At 40.5% G+C, this 17551-nt stretch overlaps 1 protein-coding gene across 1 annotated transcript in view; it reads right to left on the bottom strand.

Annotated features, from left to right (window-relative positions):
* Positions 1–17551, bottom strand: part of Frem2 (FRAS1 related extracellular matrix protein 2) — a 192818-nt gene that overhangs the window by 93147 nt on the left and 82120 nt on the right. Inside the window, exons 4-6 of the mRNA XM_023715094.1 lie at positions 16912–17142; positions 5617–5742; positions 4297–4548 (exon numbers count right to left, since the gene is read on the bottom strand). Coding sequence (XP_023570862.1) covers positions 4297–4548; positions 5617–5742; positions 16912–17142 — 609 coding nt within the window. The remainder of the gene's footprint in view (positions 1–4296; positions 4549–5616; positions 5743–16911; positions 17143–17551) is intronic.

Raw genomic sequence — 17551 nt, 5'->3', positions numbered from 1 at the left:
CATTGGCCAAGCAATGGCCGTGACTCATCCACATGGCTGCACTGACAAAGGTTCTACAATCTGAGGTACAGGATCTCAAGATAAATCCTGAGGGGATTTCACTGACCTTCTCAGACCAAAATGCTACAACTCTTATTGCACAGGTCCTGCTTTACCTTGGTCTTATCCATCCAGTAGAAAAGTATGAAGACGAAATATAGGAAGTAAAGCCATGTTGTTATGTTGAGTTGTGGGGGACTCAGGTCAATAATTTCTGACATTGCCAGTTAAACAGAAGACCCAAGGCTATTATGGTATACTGGACTGTTTTAGAATATTTTGCTGAGTTTACACACCTATAATATTCAATAACGGAACTTAGTAAAAATAGGGTATACAGATGAATGTCCATTTTGTATCTGTGTATTGAAAGTGGTTAGGATAGATATATAGTTGCATTCTCTGAATGAATAGAATGATTTGTTCTAATGGTGTTTGTAAATAGGATCTCAAGTCCGTATCTTTACAGCAATTAACCACTAAGAAGAATATATGCAGTGTGTTATTTGTTGAAACTGTACTTACGATTTGATTTGAAACTGTCTCATTGCTGTTTATCAATAAAATTTTGGAAAAAAAAAAGAAAAAACAAACAAAAAACAAAGATGCTGCTCCACTGTTCTATTAAACTTCTCTTAAAGGTTCTATGAGTCCTGGTAAGATAAGAAACATCGAGAATTTTCAGAGAGAAGAGTAACTGTGATCAGTGAATGAAAAGGAATAATGGAACCCTAAATGTAGGTTTTGGGGACAGCAATAGGAATTGAACAATTAATAAATATTCTTCTTAATGAAGAAATCATCTTATAGGCTTCTTAACTGCTGTACCACCAGAAGAACATTGCTTTTTTTTTTTTTTTTTTTCTTGTGCACTGTTGGCTCTAGATTTGGGAAAGAAAAATGTGCCTGTTTGTTGTTCATGGTGTGGCATGAGTTTAGGCAAGATTAATTGGAGATGATGCACCTGAGGGGCCTGTCAAGGGTTCAGTACACTCTATGTCTGAAGAGAGAATACGTGCCAGGGTTAGTGTAGCAGTGCTAGAATCAGATGGAAAAAGATGATTTGAAGAAAAGAGACATATGCAGAGGATTCTTGGTCTGCTGAGGTGGACTGGGTGAGTTAAGGAAGAAGAGAGGTAATGGATGTTGAAAGAATTCCCGAAAAACTGATGGTCCAATGCTTGTCTGGTCCTAGGAAGCCTCAAAAATAAAAATCTAAGATGCTCCTATTTACCAGCCCTGTGTCATGGGGTGGATGACTCTGGGCTGTGGCTACCCACGCGTAATGGCAGGTGCCCTCTCTACAGCGGGCACTGGACAGCTCAGACGGAACACTGACAGTAAGGCATTGTGTAGACATGAGGGGGCAGTGCCCGTGAGTCCTCTACTTCATCATCACTAGTGAGATGGGTTAGAGACAGAGTGACAGTATGGAAAGGTCATGCATTTGGACCCTTGTGCCACCTGCCTGTTTAGAAGCACTATAAATTCAGGTCAATCACTCAGCCTTGCTAATCTTGCTAGTGTGGTGACATGTGACTAAGAATGAAGTAATCACTCTTTTTTCTCACAAAGATTTAGTGATACATATCTGAAATGGTTTCTTACTGTACTTTCCTTTTCTTTGTGTGAATCCCAAAACAATCTATAAAAGAATTTTGCAAACAAAAATAGCTAAACTAAAGCAAGTATTAGTTAATTTTTCTATTTTTAAACTAAAACTATCTCATTAGACCTATAGAAGTGCAGATATGTCCACAGATAGATAGTTCATAGATAGGCCTACAGCATGAATTCTTAGATCTGTTTTGGCTGACATTAAAAATATTGGCTCTCAAAATGGTCAAGCCATGGCCGTGACTCATCCACATGGCTGAAACCGACAAAGGATCAACAAACTGCGGTACAGGGTTTCAGGATAAATCCTGAGGGGATTTGACTGACCTTATCAGATACAAAAGTTACATTTCTTGTTATATAGGTCTTGCTTTATCTTGGTCTTAACCATCCAGCAGAAAAGTATAAAAACAAGGCATAAAAAGTAAAGCCATATTAATATGCTGAGCTGTAAAAGGCTCAAGTCAACAACTTCTGTCATTGCTAGTCTTACGGAAAACCCACTACTATAATGGACTACTGGACTATATTGGATTATTTTGCTGAATTCATACACCTACAATATTTAAATGACAATGGAATATCCATCTCTGAGAAAACTAAATAAAAAAGGGGATACAAATAAAGGACCATTTTGTATCTGTATATACAAAATAGTCAGGATAGATATACAGCTACTTTCTCTTAATTCAATGAGAAGAAAGATTTGTACTAATAGTGTTTGGATAGGATATCATGTCTGCATCTTGTACTATGAATAACCACTAAAAAGACAACAATATGAAATGTATTAATTATTGAAACTGTCTTCCTAATTGGTTTTGAAACTGTCTCATTGCTATTAGTTTCTCAATAAAATTAATTAAAAAAATGGCTCTCTTGCTAAGGTTGACTCAATGTTAAAAAATTGTTGCACTTTATTTAAATACAGAATAGAACTTTTTATTAAGCTAATGTGCAAAGGAAACATTTAAAATATTGGAGTAGCTTATACATGTAAGGTATTCTCTGTTTGGAAGGAACAAGCAAGATTTTTTTCCCCATTCTCTCCTCATAAAGTCACTTACAAATTTATAATCAGTGTTGCAGGACCTTGTAGTAACAAATGGGCATTACAGCCTCCTTCACAGGATCAGCAGGAGAACAATGCACAAGAAGGCACAGGGCGCAACCGCACCAGGCCTGTCACCACCTTTGCCTGGCAAGCACCCTTTCGTCCTTTCACCATCAAAGATCATCTCTGGTCTGCGCAGTTTCCTGAGTTTTAAGATTCCTTGAGATTAAAGTTTTTTGGTAGTGCTCCAGTTTTCCTCCTACCAGAAAGACTGCTTCTTCCTCTTTTATGTACCATGAGGAAAATGTCAAGAGAAGAAGAAAAATAGGTCCACAGCAAAGGGTCCTCATTCTCGTTTTATTGCTCTTCACTTTCATCACAAGATTATTTACAATCTTTCCTCTTGTTCACTCCTTTCTCACAAGAAAGTATAATCAGTTTATTCAGTGGGAAGATAAAGGTTTCTTTTTGCCTTTCCTTTTTCAGAATATGTAACATCACTGTAATTTTTCCCTAGGGAAGCGCAGTCCTGTGCATCCACATCTTTCATCTCTGGAGTCAAGGTACAGGCTGCTGGACATTGGACATGCTCCTAGATCAGATGAACTCCTTCAGGCCTTTGCCAGAGCAATGGTACAGAACAGATGGGCCTAAACTATGTCTCTTCCTGAAAGCAAATTATGTTGCAACTCTGTTAATAAGACAATCTTGAGACTGGGCGTGGTGGTGCACACCTGTAATCCCAGCTCTTGGGAGGCTGTCAACAGGCAGATCACTACGAGTCTGATCTACTAGTGAGACCCTGAACACCCTGTAGACCCTTCCCTAAAATAAAACAAACAAACAAACAAGCAAACAAACAAAAGACAATCTTGGAGACCTTGCCTAAGGTAAGGCAGCCCCAATGCTACTACTTCTAGCTGGCCTTGTCTCAGTAGATCACACACAACGTGCTCGGCAAAGATTTGCCAGAGAAATTAAAAGAGAGGGAAAACATAGTAGAAAATGCTCTCACCTACCTCCCCACCCCCCAGCCAGTATGTATCAGTTTTCCAGGTGGCAGTTCCTGTTGTGGTTCCAGTTGTTCCTGGCTCTTACAAATGGTCCATCATATGACACACACCGTATAAACCAACCCCAAGTTGACAGCTATTCTGTCTCTGTACTTCCTCCTTGCTTATCCCATATAAGCCCTGGACTATGAGAGACTGGGGCCTGACATTTAAGGGACAATTGACTCCCTGCCTGTATCTGTCCAACGTTAAATGAATCTGCCTCCGAATTCTGGGTGTTGTTTTGGTGTTTCTGTTTGCCATTGCATAATTACCTAATGGCAAGTGACACCGTGAAGGAAACTATAGAGAAAAAGAAAACACATAGAGGTGTGACATTTGCCATTTAAAGCATTAAATCAAGAAATAAAAACTGAGACAGCTCATATACTATAGCATCTTAATCACGCTATAAAATCAAGTGTAACATAAACATGCCTTATTCTTTTCCATTTGCATTTTTCTGTCTAGAAAATCATCTTCCATGCTCTTTTCCCTGTTAAGAGCAAGAGCTGTCAGCAACTACGTACTCACCGTCATCTTTGTCGGGAAGGATGGTGACCTGAGTCCCCGGGAACTCGGTGCCCAGCCTCCCGCCCATGGGCATGCTCAGAAGGACTCGGAACGTCTCCTTCCCCTCATACAAGGAGTCGTCAATCACAACGATCCTGCACATTCGCTCCCGCTCATCTTTGTCAAAGCGGACGACACTGGTGTGGTCCTCGGGCCTGGATATGTAATCGGAGTAGGACAGCACTGAGGTGGGCACCGTCCCTGTGGCTGTTCCTAGGACAAAGGGAACCAGAGGGGTCTCACGTGGAGCTGATTGCCAGAGTGTTCCTATGCAGCCTTCAGTGGGTGTTTGTGTGCAAAAAACGGCCTGGACCTGCAACTGCGGCCAGGCGCCGTTCCTGTGGCTCTAGCGTCGGTGCCCAGCGTCTTAGGCCGTGTCTGCGCCGGTCACTGCCAGCAGCGGGCCTCGACACCAGCGCGGCCCCACAGCGCAGCAGCACCTCCTCTGCAGATGCTAAGACGCGCAGGCCAAGGCCAAGCGCTTCACAGGTCTGCGCATCAATAGCCTTAGCTGCTCCGCTGAGTTTTACGCCATTTGCTGACTGAGCTTTTCATTAGCTGAGCCGAGGCCAATACAGAAATTGGGTTTTAATCTGTCTATCATCTATCTATCTATGTAAATTTAAATTAAAGTTGGAAGTTTAAATCAATAGTATATGTGATTTTGTGAATTACACTTTTGGAGAACTAACTGGGTTCCTAAAAAAGAATTTAGCATACTAACAAACATCATATGGTTTAATTTTAACTGTATTACAAAAATCACCATGCACAGGAGGCTCAGCCATGAACAAAACAAATATTCTGAAATAGATTCAAATGTGTTTCCAACTCATTTTTAATTAGTTGGCTACAGCAGGTTTTTTGTTTTTTGATGCAGGGTCTCGCTAAGCAGTGCAGACTCTCAGTGAGCATACTGTCTCAGGTTTTGGGACCGGCAATAGCATCTAGTACACGGGATTGAACTCAAGCCTTTATGCCAGGCAGGCACTTAGACCACCCAGCTATCTCCCCAGCCCTGAATTCAGGGACGTCTGCAGTAGGTAGGAGCATATTCTTCTTAGGCACCCTCGGTGGAGCCTTCAAAAGAACAATTCTGAAGAAAACTTCTAAATAAATGCTTTTCAGCACTTCTGGAAAACCTCATGTTAAGGAGCACCTCTGGTTGCAAAGTGCCACAGACCCAGTGAGCAAAAAGGCTTATTTTTATCCTTTGGAGGCTACTTCAGTTATCTTGTTTTGTTCTATTTTTAACTTTTATGTCTTTACAAATCAAGCTACCTTGCTGTGTGGAGCAGAGCACCATGAGCTCCCGGCTGGCGTCTCCGCTCCTCCTGATGGGAATGAGCAGCTCCCCCACATCTTCTTCAACGGAATACTCAGACTGAGGAATGAACACCGTTGACTCTAAGGAGAAAACACAATCACAGGTGCAGTCATTTCTGCCCCAGCTCCTTAGCCAGGAGCCAACTCTACGCCAATTAAAATTTCCCTCATGATGGCTTCCCCACTGCATGTCCTTTCAGAGTCACAGTGCACGGGGAGAGGGGCAAAGTTGTAAGCAGGCAAGGTGCAGGCTTTGGGATAGGGAATTTGCCAATCTAGACACAAAATTCAAGACAGCTTTTATTTCCAATTGTTGCTTTTTCGCCAAGTGATAAATGCTGCTAAAACAGTTCTGTGAAATCCAGCTTGGTTACCTACACCAAGGGAATTTCTTGTGGAGTGGTGTAATCTGAGGTGAAAACACATCAGAAGTTGTCTGGCCCTGCCTTTCCTTTACAGGCAGGACTGCAGGATCACAAGCTGAACTTAGTGACCAAGGATATTCAATGGTTGAGTCAAGAGGAAAACTCAAATCTTGCTAGGTCTTACTTTTCTGGGTAAGTTTTTCACCTGAGGACAGTTCTTTGGGGGTAATTTATGACTAAATGTACATTTTGTTTAACTCTGTTAAAATCGCAGTTTCTTTAGAATGTATAAATTTACTTATCAGTTGGAAGAAACACTCTAGCAAGATAATAATAATGTGTACACAAATTATATTTATATAAGTCTCATTGGTTGATTTTTTTAACATAGTCGCAAAGTTTAATAATAAAAAGGGCAAGAAAAGAGCATAATTAAATTGTGATAAACTACAGAACTATGTACAACTCTAACAACTACTTAGTTCAGTAGTTTGAAATTGTGAATCTCAAATAGATTTGATTGGGAATCTGTTTCCCTCAGTCTCACATTCATACAGAAAACTCTCAATGATTATTTTTAAAACAGTAACCCCACATTTTTCAGGAATTAGAAAAATGCTGGAACAGCAGCCAATAATACCCCTTAGGGGGGAAGTTCCAACCTGCTCCAGGCCTGGCATTTAAGGCACATAGACACACATAGACACAATGTGTCTCTTTCCCTGTAGCTTCCAGCTGGTTCAGCCAAGGGGAAACAAGAAGAAGCTTGGCAGGCAGGAACCAAGAGAATCTGGCCTGCTTTCCCAGATTCTCACTGGAAGCCAGAGCTGGATTTGACTCTGTGCTCCAACCACAGGCTATTGAAGGCCCCTTGGGCTTGGAGGTTGTTGGGCATGGACCTTCATAGATTTGGCTGCTGTCTGTAGATCTCCTGAACCCTCCCTGAACTTTGTAAAAGTCATGAAATTAAATTCATTCTAAAGTACTCATAAAAAATTAGGAAGGTAAGCAAGGCTGCATAAAAGGGACTGAGAAGGACCCTCGAAAACAGGGACAACCAAGAAGGTACAGGTGTGGAGGCTGAGCACGAAGCGGAAAGAGGAGCCACGTGGTAAATACTGGAAACAAGTCAGGTAAGTTCAGAGCCGACATCTACTCTCTAGATCTAGCAAAGTGAATGCTTAAAAATTTGTTTATCTTCACCAGAACTGTTTTTGTGGAACAGAGGAGGCAGAAGCTCAGGGGGCTGGGTTTACCGGAGAATGGGAGGACGAAGATGGAAGAGGACATGTGTATTCACGTTAGTCATGTGGTTTTGCTTTAAACAGGATCAAGGTTGCATCTAGAGAAACATTTTTGTTAATTTCTTATTCAGATCAGTTTTAGTAAGGCCAGGAATTGCACCTACAAGTATGAAGTAAAAGCTTACTGAATATAAAATTTTCAAAGTGGACATTACCATGGCTGTAGTATGAAAAATACACAAAGTACCATGGAACATGTAAATCAAATACTCATTGAAGGTCTTTTTATTAATTTGGACAATTAACTCAGATGTCACCCAGGTTTGGGCAGTCATCATGTCATGAACTCCATGGCATAAATGGTGGCACACAGTACTGTGGGAAGCCTGAGGTTTGTTGTGGGCTGAATGTTTGTGTCTTTTCAAATTCATATATTGAAATTTTAACCTACAATGTAATGGTAGAGGAGGCTTGGAGAGTGAGCTTTAGGGGAGGCCACAGGGGCTTCCAGGGTGGGACTGGTGTCTGTAAGATTCTCAGGGCAGAGTTTCTCCATGAGGAAGCAAGGACTGCTGAGTGGTACAGAGAGAAGTCACCTGTTTGCAAGTCAGGAAGGGGCCAGCAACTACACCTGCCAATCTTAAATCCTCCAGCCACCAGGAGTATGAGAAATAAGTGTCTGTTGTTAAGGCTGCCAGGTCTATGGTATTTTCCAATAACAACTGGAGCTGATCAAGGTAGGCTCAACATCAGGGTCTGGTGGCGCATATCTGTAATCTCAGCACTGGGGAGGCTGAGGCAGGAGGATCATAGTTGAGTTCGAGACCAGGCTGAGCTACATAGTAAGTTCAAGGCCAGCCTGAGTGTCACAGTGAGACCCTGTCTCAAAATGACAAAACAAACAAAAAACCCAAAACCCATTTTTTTTTCATTTTTTAAAAAAGAAAGGCTCAATCACAAATAGTATTCATTCCATACTGCTAATCTATACTGGCCAGTTTTCTTTACACATAGCTTACTCAGGACAGTTCCATGGATAGGATTTTAGACACTCAAACCCCTTTGGGATTTAATCCTTCAATACCTGAACTTTAGTTCTTCCTCTACTTCATGAGTGGAGTAGATTTTGTTAAACAAGTTTAGACTTTTTGTTAGTGCCAATAGGTTGAAATTATGAATAAATAAAAAAACCTAGTGACCCAATCGTAACTTCAGCTCTGGAATTCACTCCTATCTGACAGACAGTAAATAGGCCCAGGATCAAGTTCAAGCTGTCTGTTAAGCTTACTTCTAACTAAAATGTGCAATAAGTTGGAGAAACTAGGAAAGAGTATCAAAAAGACAAAGACTTCTTTAGTAGACTTCTCAGTTAACATCATTTTTCAGTTTCACTTATGCGTACAACAGAAGCTCATGTGTGGTCACTTCAACCAAGCATAGCTCTTCCAGTGTAAAATTTCTAAAAGCTTCACTGCTGCATTAGCCTTAAAAACTGTGACTTAATACAAACGGAATTCTCACCATTTGCTAAGCCCTATTCTAAACACGTTACACATACTGAGTAGTTTTGGTTGGTTTGTTTGTTTTGGGGGGTACTCAGGGTAGCATCCAGGATACTCTACTGCTGTGCTACAACCCAGCCCTTTTTAGGTTTTGAGACAGGGACTTGCCAAACTGCCTAGTGGGGCTCTAATTTGTGACCCTCATCCCTTAGCTTCACAGTAGCTGGGGTTACAGATGCAGGGCTGTGCCCGGCTCTGGTAGGTTGCATTTTTGCAGTGTCCTTTGAGGGTAGGACTGTCACAGCATTATCCTACCTTTGAGTGTAGAAGACACCAAGATTCAGTACCCTAGTGAAGACTAAGGTGTTAATAGGTGCTGGTGCTGGATTTGAACCTATGAAGTCCACCCAGAGCCCCTGAGCACAATTACACTGCTCCACTTCCTAGAGAAAGTAGATGTGGTGTCACAGGGACCCTATTCCAGCCACAGGAAAACAAAGGGCTAAACTGTAGAAGTGAGTTTCAGAGCTGAGGGCATGGTTGGGACACAAAGTCTTTTATTTATTCATAATTACAACCTATAGCCACTAACAAAACGTCTAAGCTTGTTTAATGTAATGTTAAGGCAGAACAGAGAAGGCAGAGGCAATAGAGATAGATGAAAGAAAGCGAGAAGTAAAATTTGTAGGATTTCTTTAAAGATTCTGTGTGTGTGTGTGTGGCCTGCTCAGCCACCCTGGGGGTGGAACTCACATGGCATGTGATGCTGGGGATGGAACTGCAGTCCCTGCACTTGCTTAAGCTTGCCTAAGCAGGTGCTTTAGACCACTGAGCTGGCTCACCAGCCCCAACGATTCTATATTTTCATAAACTGTTTTATATGTATAAAATTATCTGCATACAAAACTATAAAGTTATGTAAAAGTATATAACATACATATAATAATGTATACATACCCCAAACTGTACATATCAGAAAAACAAAAACTTGTATAAATATCTTAATATTAAATTTATTATGATTAATAAAATTAATAAATTGCCAAAGAGGAAAGTGATCAATGATTTCGTGTGTGCAAAAGGAGAGTCACATGGACAGAAAATATTTTCTCAGGCTTTCACAAAGAGCAAACTGGTCAAGCAATGACCATGATTCATCCACATGGCTGACACTAACAAAGGATTTGCAAAGTGCTGTACAGGGCTTCAGGATAAATCCTGAGGGGATTTGACAGACCTTGTCACATACAAAAGTTACATTTCTTGTTATATAGGCCTTGCTTTGTTTTGGTCTTAACCATCCAGCAGAAAAGTATAAAAATAAGGTATAAAAATTAAAGCCATATTAATATGCTGAGCTGTAAAAGACTCAAGTCAACAACTTCTGACATTGTCAGTCCTACAGATAACCCACTACTGTTATGGACTACTGGACTGTATTGGATTATTTTGCTGAGTTCATGCACCTACAATATTTAAATGACAATGGAATACCTATCTCTGAGAGAACTAAACAAAAAAAAGTGATACAAAGGAAGGACCATTTTGTATCTGTATATACAAAATAGGTAGGATAGATATACAGCTACTTTCCCTTAATTCAATGAATAGAAAGATTTGTACTAATAGTGTTTGGATAGGATATCATGTATTATAGGATAGGATATCTTGTATTATAAATAACCACTAAGATAATAATATGCAATGTGTTAATTATTGAAACTGTCCTACTAATTGTTTTTGAAACTGTCTCATTGTTATTTGTTTCTCAATAAAATTATTTTAAAATTACCTTTGGCCTCTACAATTACGAAAGGTAATCAGCTTCCAGGCATTTGTTAGTATGGTGAACTGCTGAATTATATATCCATTATTTTTTGCAGCCTTTCTCTGACTCTCTGTCTCTCTCTGTCTCTGTCACTCTGTCTCCCTGTCTTTATCTGTCTCTCTCTGTCTGTGTCTGTGTCTGTCTGTCTGTCTGTCTGTCTGTCTGTCTCTCTCTCTCTCTTTCACACTGTCATATTTTAGCAGTAATTATTTTCATGTGGTAGGACTACAAATGACTAAAAAAAAAAAACCTTGCTTTAAGTTCATAGAAAAATTAGTAGAACATATAGAGTTCCTACATTTCTCTATACCTCTTTTTTGTGTGTGTGGTACTGGGGACTGAACTCAGGACCCTGCACTTGCCAGGCAAACACTTATTCTACTGAGCTATCTCCCAGGCCCTATATACCTCTTCCCTTTTTGAAACTGTTAACATCTTGTGTTTGAGTTTGGACCACAAGCATGGTATTTTGATACTTTAAAAATGGTTCTCCTACCCTTCATTTAGAAATGCAAAGCTGAATAAAATGAGTGCATGTATCATTAGTCCATGTGACTACAATGGAATGAGCACTTTGATTTGTATTTCTGATTTTTACTTTTTAGATCTTGACTGTGATACCCTTTAGGCAACAAAATAAATAACCTGTCTTCAGAAATGAAATAGTTGTAGTTATGTCTGAACATTCAAGCTGCCCTTTGTTCAGTGATGCTGTACAAATCTTTAAAAGAGAAAACAGACTGCTAAAAACATGTTGGAACAAAGTGTCTTCTCAAATTCTGCCATAATAGACCAAGCAAAGGAAAGAAGTGCTGCCCTTGGATGAAGGCCCTGAACGTTCACTGCCTTTACCTGAGTTGGCTCATTCAAAACAGCCAAGAGGGCCTGCTGGCATCACTCCAGGCTCCCACATGGGGTCTGTCCACAATGTGTTGCATGTGGACATCACTGCCTTCTAAGCGAGCTCTAGTTATAATGTGGAGGATCGAATGATGGTGCATTCATAAGTGGGGGCTCCTCCTTATGATGTATGTTAGATTATGGAAGATTTAAAGCAGTCAACTCCCTGTCCCCTCTTTTGACTTTGTATTTTATCCTACTTTTTCCATTTTTAATCAAGGACAAAAATAAGTTTGTTTGTTTGTTTGTTTTTGCGGTACCAGGGACTGAACTCAGGACCTCGTGCTTGCCAGGCAAGTGCTTATTCTACTGAGCTATCTCCATGGCCCAAAAATAAGTTGTTCTTAAAAAAAAGGAATAGACTTAGTAATCCAGACTAATTTCAGCAGTAACTTGAAGAATAACCAGTTGAAAATAATGAACATGTGCCTATAGCAGAGAGCACAACACATCTGGATCTCATGAGGTCGAAAAATTGTCCCTCTGTACTGTGAAAATCATGGTCCGAAGAATATTTGGATAACCATGTCTCAGATCACTAAATGTTTTTATGTTATTAATAGAAACATTCAGAAAGTTTTTCTTAACTAAGATAGTTTCAGTCAGGACATCTTTTGGTATCAGAAACCATGCACTGAACTTCTAACGGGATTGTAATTTTTATGTCGCTTATGAAATGACCAGTGTTTCACTCCAGTAGAGTTCAAGAAGGTTTGCCCCTGAGGTGGACGCCCCTGTGTGCTTTCTTTGCTGCTTCTCTGTTATTAGCTGCAGTTGGCTACCATTGCATTGATTCTAGACTTGGAATCTTGGCAGCTGTCTCCAACGATCGGCTGGTCTCTCTATTCACACTGTAACCAGTGCAAGATTTCAAAACTATCGCTGATTTCTCCCTAACAACACTGTTAGTGGTGCAAAATTTCAAAGGTAAGAATTAACATGTAGATTAATTCATAGACTGGTTAACTAGCTCATTCATAGATAATCCATATCCTAGACTGGTCAGCCAAAGTCATCTGGGGTCCATTTCGCCAATGCAGTCACAAGGCTGTCTTGTCTTTGTGTAGGAATATTAGCGCTTCTTAAAATACATCAAGTTCTGTGTTCCTTTAGAATAGCATTTTTACTGTTTACCACATGTTTTGCAGGATTAAGCTAATCTGTTCTCACCAAAACTGATCACAAAGGCCAAATCTTTCTGCTACTAGTTCATGTCTATATTTTTGAATCACAGAAATACAAAACAATTCTATTTCAATCAGAAGTCTTCCAACTTCTCTGATGTTTAAAGAAAAGAATTACAGAAGACACAGTCATCTTCACTAGGTATTTGAACTCAGAAATTCCATTACTTGGGAGTGTAGTCTCCCAATAAGTGTACATAAAGCTCAGTTTACTTTGTTTGGAAAATAGAGTGGGCCCTTGACTTACGAACTTAATTCATTCCCAAGGGCTGGTTGCAACTCAAGCGGTCAGTTGGAGGCTCAGCTGCCACCAGCCTTCAGAGTCTCTCTCCTATAACAGAAAGAGCTGAGTGTCCTTAGAGAGGCATTGGCCCAGGATTGCTCAATGAACCCCAGACAGGAAAAGATGTTTTAATGTCCCTTCCAGAACTCTTTAAGGACTCAGTCTGTATCTGACACCATCTGGAAGCACAAGTGGCCAGCATTGAGATCATAACTCAAGACTTTGGTCAGAAGCTAAAATTAAAATTCTGGTCATAACCCAAGTTGTTCATATGTCAGACTGCTCGTAACTTGAGGGTCCGCCAGACAAAATAAAAAGAAATGAGACTTTATATAAATTTTCAGATAAGTAAGTTATAGCTCTTACATATTTTCCTTTATGAGGCATAAGGATGCTTAAATTACTTACTATGTATATGCTTGTAAGAGTGAGAACAGATGGTACAAATTTTGATGTTTAGGGAAATTAATATACAGAAAATTAAAAATACTTATTTTAGAAAGTTTTCCTTCCCTCTTGAAGCTGTGCTCAGCACTCCTTTAGGTGCTGCTTGTTCCTTTGTCACAGCACATCACACTCTGTGTTGCTCGTTTTAGGATTAGTAGGATTTGGCTATCTCTTTACATGAATAATATCTGGGTTGGCAGGACTTCTATACTTCAGCACCTGCGTTCCTGCCTTTCAGAAGAACCCCTGGAATATCGCAGATGCTTAGTTAACGTTTGTTGAATAAATATGCACATTATTTAAAGGCCAAAGTGGTCTTGATTATCTCCTTAGGACACTGGGTTTTATTCAGCAGGACTAATATATTTGAGGTTCTGTGTAGAAAGTGAAAAGAAAATAGAATAGGAAGGAAGGAATTACTTCCTTGTTGTCACAGACAAGAATATGTGACACAATACTGTTGTGGCAAAGCACACTTATTTTAATTTGACTATTCTTTTCTAGTTACTTTATTTATCTTTTAAATACTACCTCCAGCACTGTTAGCAAAATTCCTAAGGCAGTGTCTGGCTCCCAGAGAACACAAAACCATAGGAGAGATCGTGTAATGATTATGACTATTTAACCCCTGCCTGTGGAAAAGTCATTCAGGACTTCCTGGCATTCATCTAGAAGGGCAGAGGGCAGAGGGCAGAGGGCAGAGAAATGACCTGCAGCTTCCTCCCAGGCCTGCTTGCTTCCTGGAAATTGCTGTGCCCAGTTTATGTGGCAGTCCAGCCCAGGTGCGGAGGGCTGGTGTAGGAACATGATGGGTCCCTCAGGGCAGTTTTGGAGAAAAGCACCCACTCATTTCTGTGCAGCGCAATCTCCCTTACTTAGGTCAGTGCCGCAGGCCCTAAGTGAACAAGACAGGCTGCAAGAGGTTGACTGCTGCTGCGACCTGGGGTGGCTCCTTCTCACCGTGCTCATCCAGAGACTAAATTAAATGTCTCATGAACTCTAAGCTCCTTTCCCAATCAAATTATGTGAACTTTCTAAGCAAATTTTAAAAGGACAGAGTTTGTGGAAAACTGAAATGAAGAACACCAAAGGAAAGAAAAAAAGCTAGGGGAGAGGTGCAAGTGACAAATCAAATGGCAGGTCTTCCATGTGTGCAACCCCAGGACCACACACGCCTGGTGCAGGAAAATAATTACAAAGGGAGGCTAACATCTCTGCTTAGCACTCTGTCCCCTCCTTGCTCTAGGTTGTCTATTTGAACTGTTTCAATTTATGAGGAAACTGACTTTAGCCACATAGTCAATAAATAAGTGAAGCTGTTTGTCTAGGAAGTTGTTAGCATATTCATGGCATAAATGTTTATTCCTTCTTCATTCAGGCTTCTCATGGCAATTTGCGAGTAACAGAAAAATCCTGTCAGTTCTAGGCAAAACTATGGGCTTCCCGATCCCCCTCACAGTTGAATTGTCCAGAGCCGGTCCCTCCCTGCACAGCCAGTGGTCAGCACAGAGTCTAGACTTCGCTTCCCCATATCCAGGAGCATCTCACAGCACTCAGGGATGTGCTGGGCCCTCACTTGCACCTAACTTTTCCTGGCACTGCCACATGAGACATGCTGGCTCCTCTCTGCAGGACACGTGATGGTGCTGACTGAGCCTTCCCTTGGCAGGGGAAGGGGGACTAACTCTGTTGATCACAGACCTGTAAAGGGCCACAATCATCTGGAGGCCTGGCAGGTACTGCAGGGCACACATGGGTGCTTCATGTTAGATAAGCAAGTAGAGAAGGATAAGGGTTATGTGTCCGGTGGTTGTAGATGCTGATGTATAAACTACACAGTCAATAAAGACTTTTACTTAAATTACAACTACACAATTGAAAAAGTATAAAATGATAGAAATAAATGCAACAATATAATTAGGAACTTGTAAGAAGCCAGAGTGTGTGTGTGTGTTTGTGTGTATATAGTAGTTTTGTTAAAATGGTACTTTTGTCATCTGTGTCTGGGAGTGCACATCTGCAAGCCCAGCACACTAGGAGGCTGACACAACAGTATGGACAGCCTAGGAAGTGTAGCAAGACCCTGTCTTAAGATAAAAAATTAAAAGTGACTAAGGACATAACTCAGGGGGACATCTACCTGGTTGGATCCCTAGTACTAAAAGAAAAAGAAGATTGCATACAGGATGATGGTGTTTGTGTAGTCGGTGCTTTGTTTTATTTTAATATATATCACTGGTCACATACATCACTGTCAGAGACTTGTAAAGAGGAAAGAAGAAATAAGTTTAAATATCTTATTATTTATGATAAAGTATAGCAATTTACCAGTTGGCAAATACAAATCTCAAGAAATGGCTTCCAGTCTTAACTAATGGGACAGTTTAAATGGATAAAAGCTACCATAAACTTACTTAAGAGACAAAAAGTCTCAAAGCTTAGGACTACAAAAAAACTTAATTAGTTGTATTTAATGCAGATGAAATTAAATGTAATGGATTGCCGACTGCTCCTTAATGGAAATTATCAACACAAGCCAACTTCATAGATAATAAAAGGCAGAGATGTTAGTCAAGACCATGATGTCGGAGCTCTGGTGTTCTTGCCCTGTCTTTAATTAAGCTCAGTCTTTTAACACAGGGATTTTCACATGTCTCCATTTCGGGCACTCACTAGATTGCATCTTTACAGAGCATTTAAGAGTTTTCTGACTGATAAAGTAGACTGGCAGTTTAAAAAGAAAGTCAAGTCTGGTTTCTGACAGAATTTAGCTACAGAAGTCTCTGTAAGATTTTTATAAATGTTGGTCCTCAAAAAAAGTCATTCAATCTTTTCTTTTTCCGCCTAGTGACAACAAGACAAACCAGTGTTTAGAAGGTTGGCAGGGGGATAAAAAAGGTCAAATTACACACAAAAGCATGAAGACTTGCTCTTACCAACAGTAGCCAGGCATGTGGGTGGACAAGAAAACATAATCTAATAGAAATTAGGAGCCATGCCTGAAGCAACTTTTCAACTGCCTATGGATGGGGAGGGTATTATGTAGCAACCCATCACTTATGGAAAGCTTGGGGCTGGAGAATATATGAAAGAAACTTGAATAATTTAATGCTGCATGGAGAACAAATTAATCCTAAAATTATCTCACTCTCATTTATCTTTTAAACCATTTGTTTAAAAGATATTCTAAAACATAGACTTTAGAATTGATGCATTTATTTTAGCAAATGAGATGAGCAATATTAGTTCTAAAGGGTAGAATTATAATACCAGAAAAGACATGTTTGTAGTACTATGTGTAGTTCACTTACTTGAAAAAAAGTATAGCTTGTCTTCGTTGGTTTTTAGTTTCCCTCTTCTCATCAGTATATCTGAAAATTCTGAACCATCAATCTAGAAATTGTCCTGATACAGAACGTACTCAATTGCAAACCTCATCTGCAGCATTTGGTCACTAAGCCTCAAGATCACATAGCCAAGCTGACAATGGCACTCACCGTCCCCTGGGTCGATGATTTCCACTGTGGTCGCTGACGGGAACTCCAGGGCCGCCAGCACGGGCTCCGAGAGGACCACGTGGAAGGTCTCTGACTGTTCGTGTTCCCCGTCGCTCAGGATCCGCACTCGCCACGTGGCCCTGCTCTGGCCCGGGTTGAACTGCACTTGCCTCTGTGCTTTGCCCTTGAAGTCTTTATCTTTCTCTGCGGTCCCATCGCGTGTGCTGATACCTTCAGGGAAACACAAGAGCATCCTCTTAGCTTGTTTACAGGTGGATTATTCGGGCTCTCCATCCCATTGTGCAGGCAGGACAGACCCTGCTCTGACTCTGGGATGCAGGAAGTTGAGTAAGGACTAGATGACGAAAGTGTACTGCAGGCACTGAGGAGATGGCTCTGTTCTCCTTTTGCCTCCATCATGGTGTGGCTGTATGTTCTTTGAGCTAAGTTAGTGTTAGAACTCCATGCAAAACAGGGCTGTGTAAATTCATACTTATCTTGTACAATATCATTATTTCAACAACTTCATAAATCTCAAAGTTCCATACAAAGATGTTTCCAGGTGCTGCTGCATATTATAAAAATGTAAGAAATGTTCCCTGAGAAAATGTCCAGTAAGACACTCTGTGAGACAACGAAA

Source organism: Octodon degus, unplaced genomic scaffold, assembly GCF_000260255.1.
Source record: "Octodon degus isolate 3935 unplaced genomic scaffold, OctDeg1.0 scaffold00038, whole genome shotgun sequence".
Taxonomy (NCBI): domain Eukaryota; kingdom Metazoa; phylum Chordata; class Mammalia; order Rodentia; family Octodontidae; genus Octodon; species Octodon degus.
This window is presented reverse-complemented; position numbering and strand designations above follow the sequence as displayed.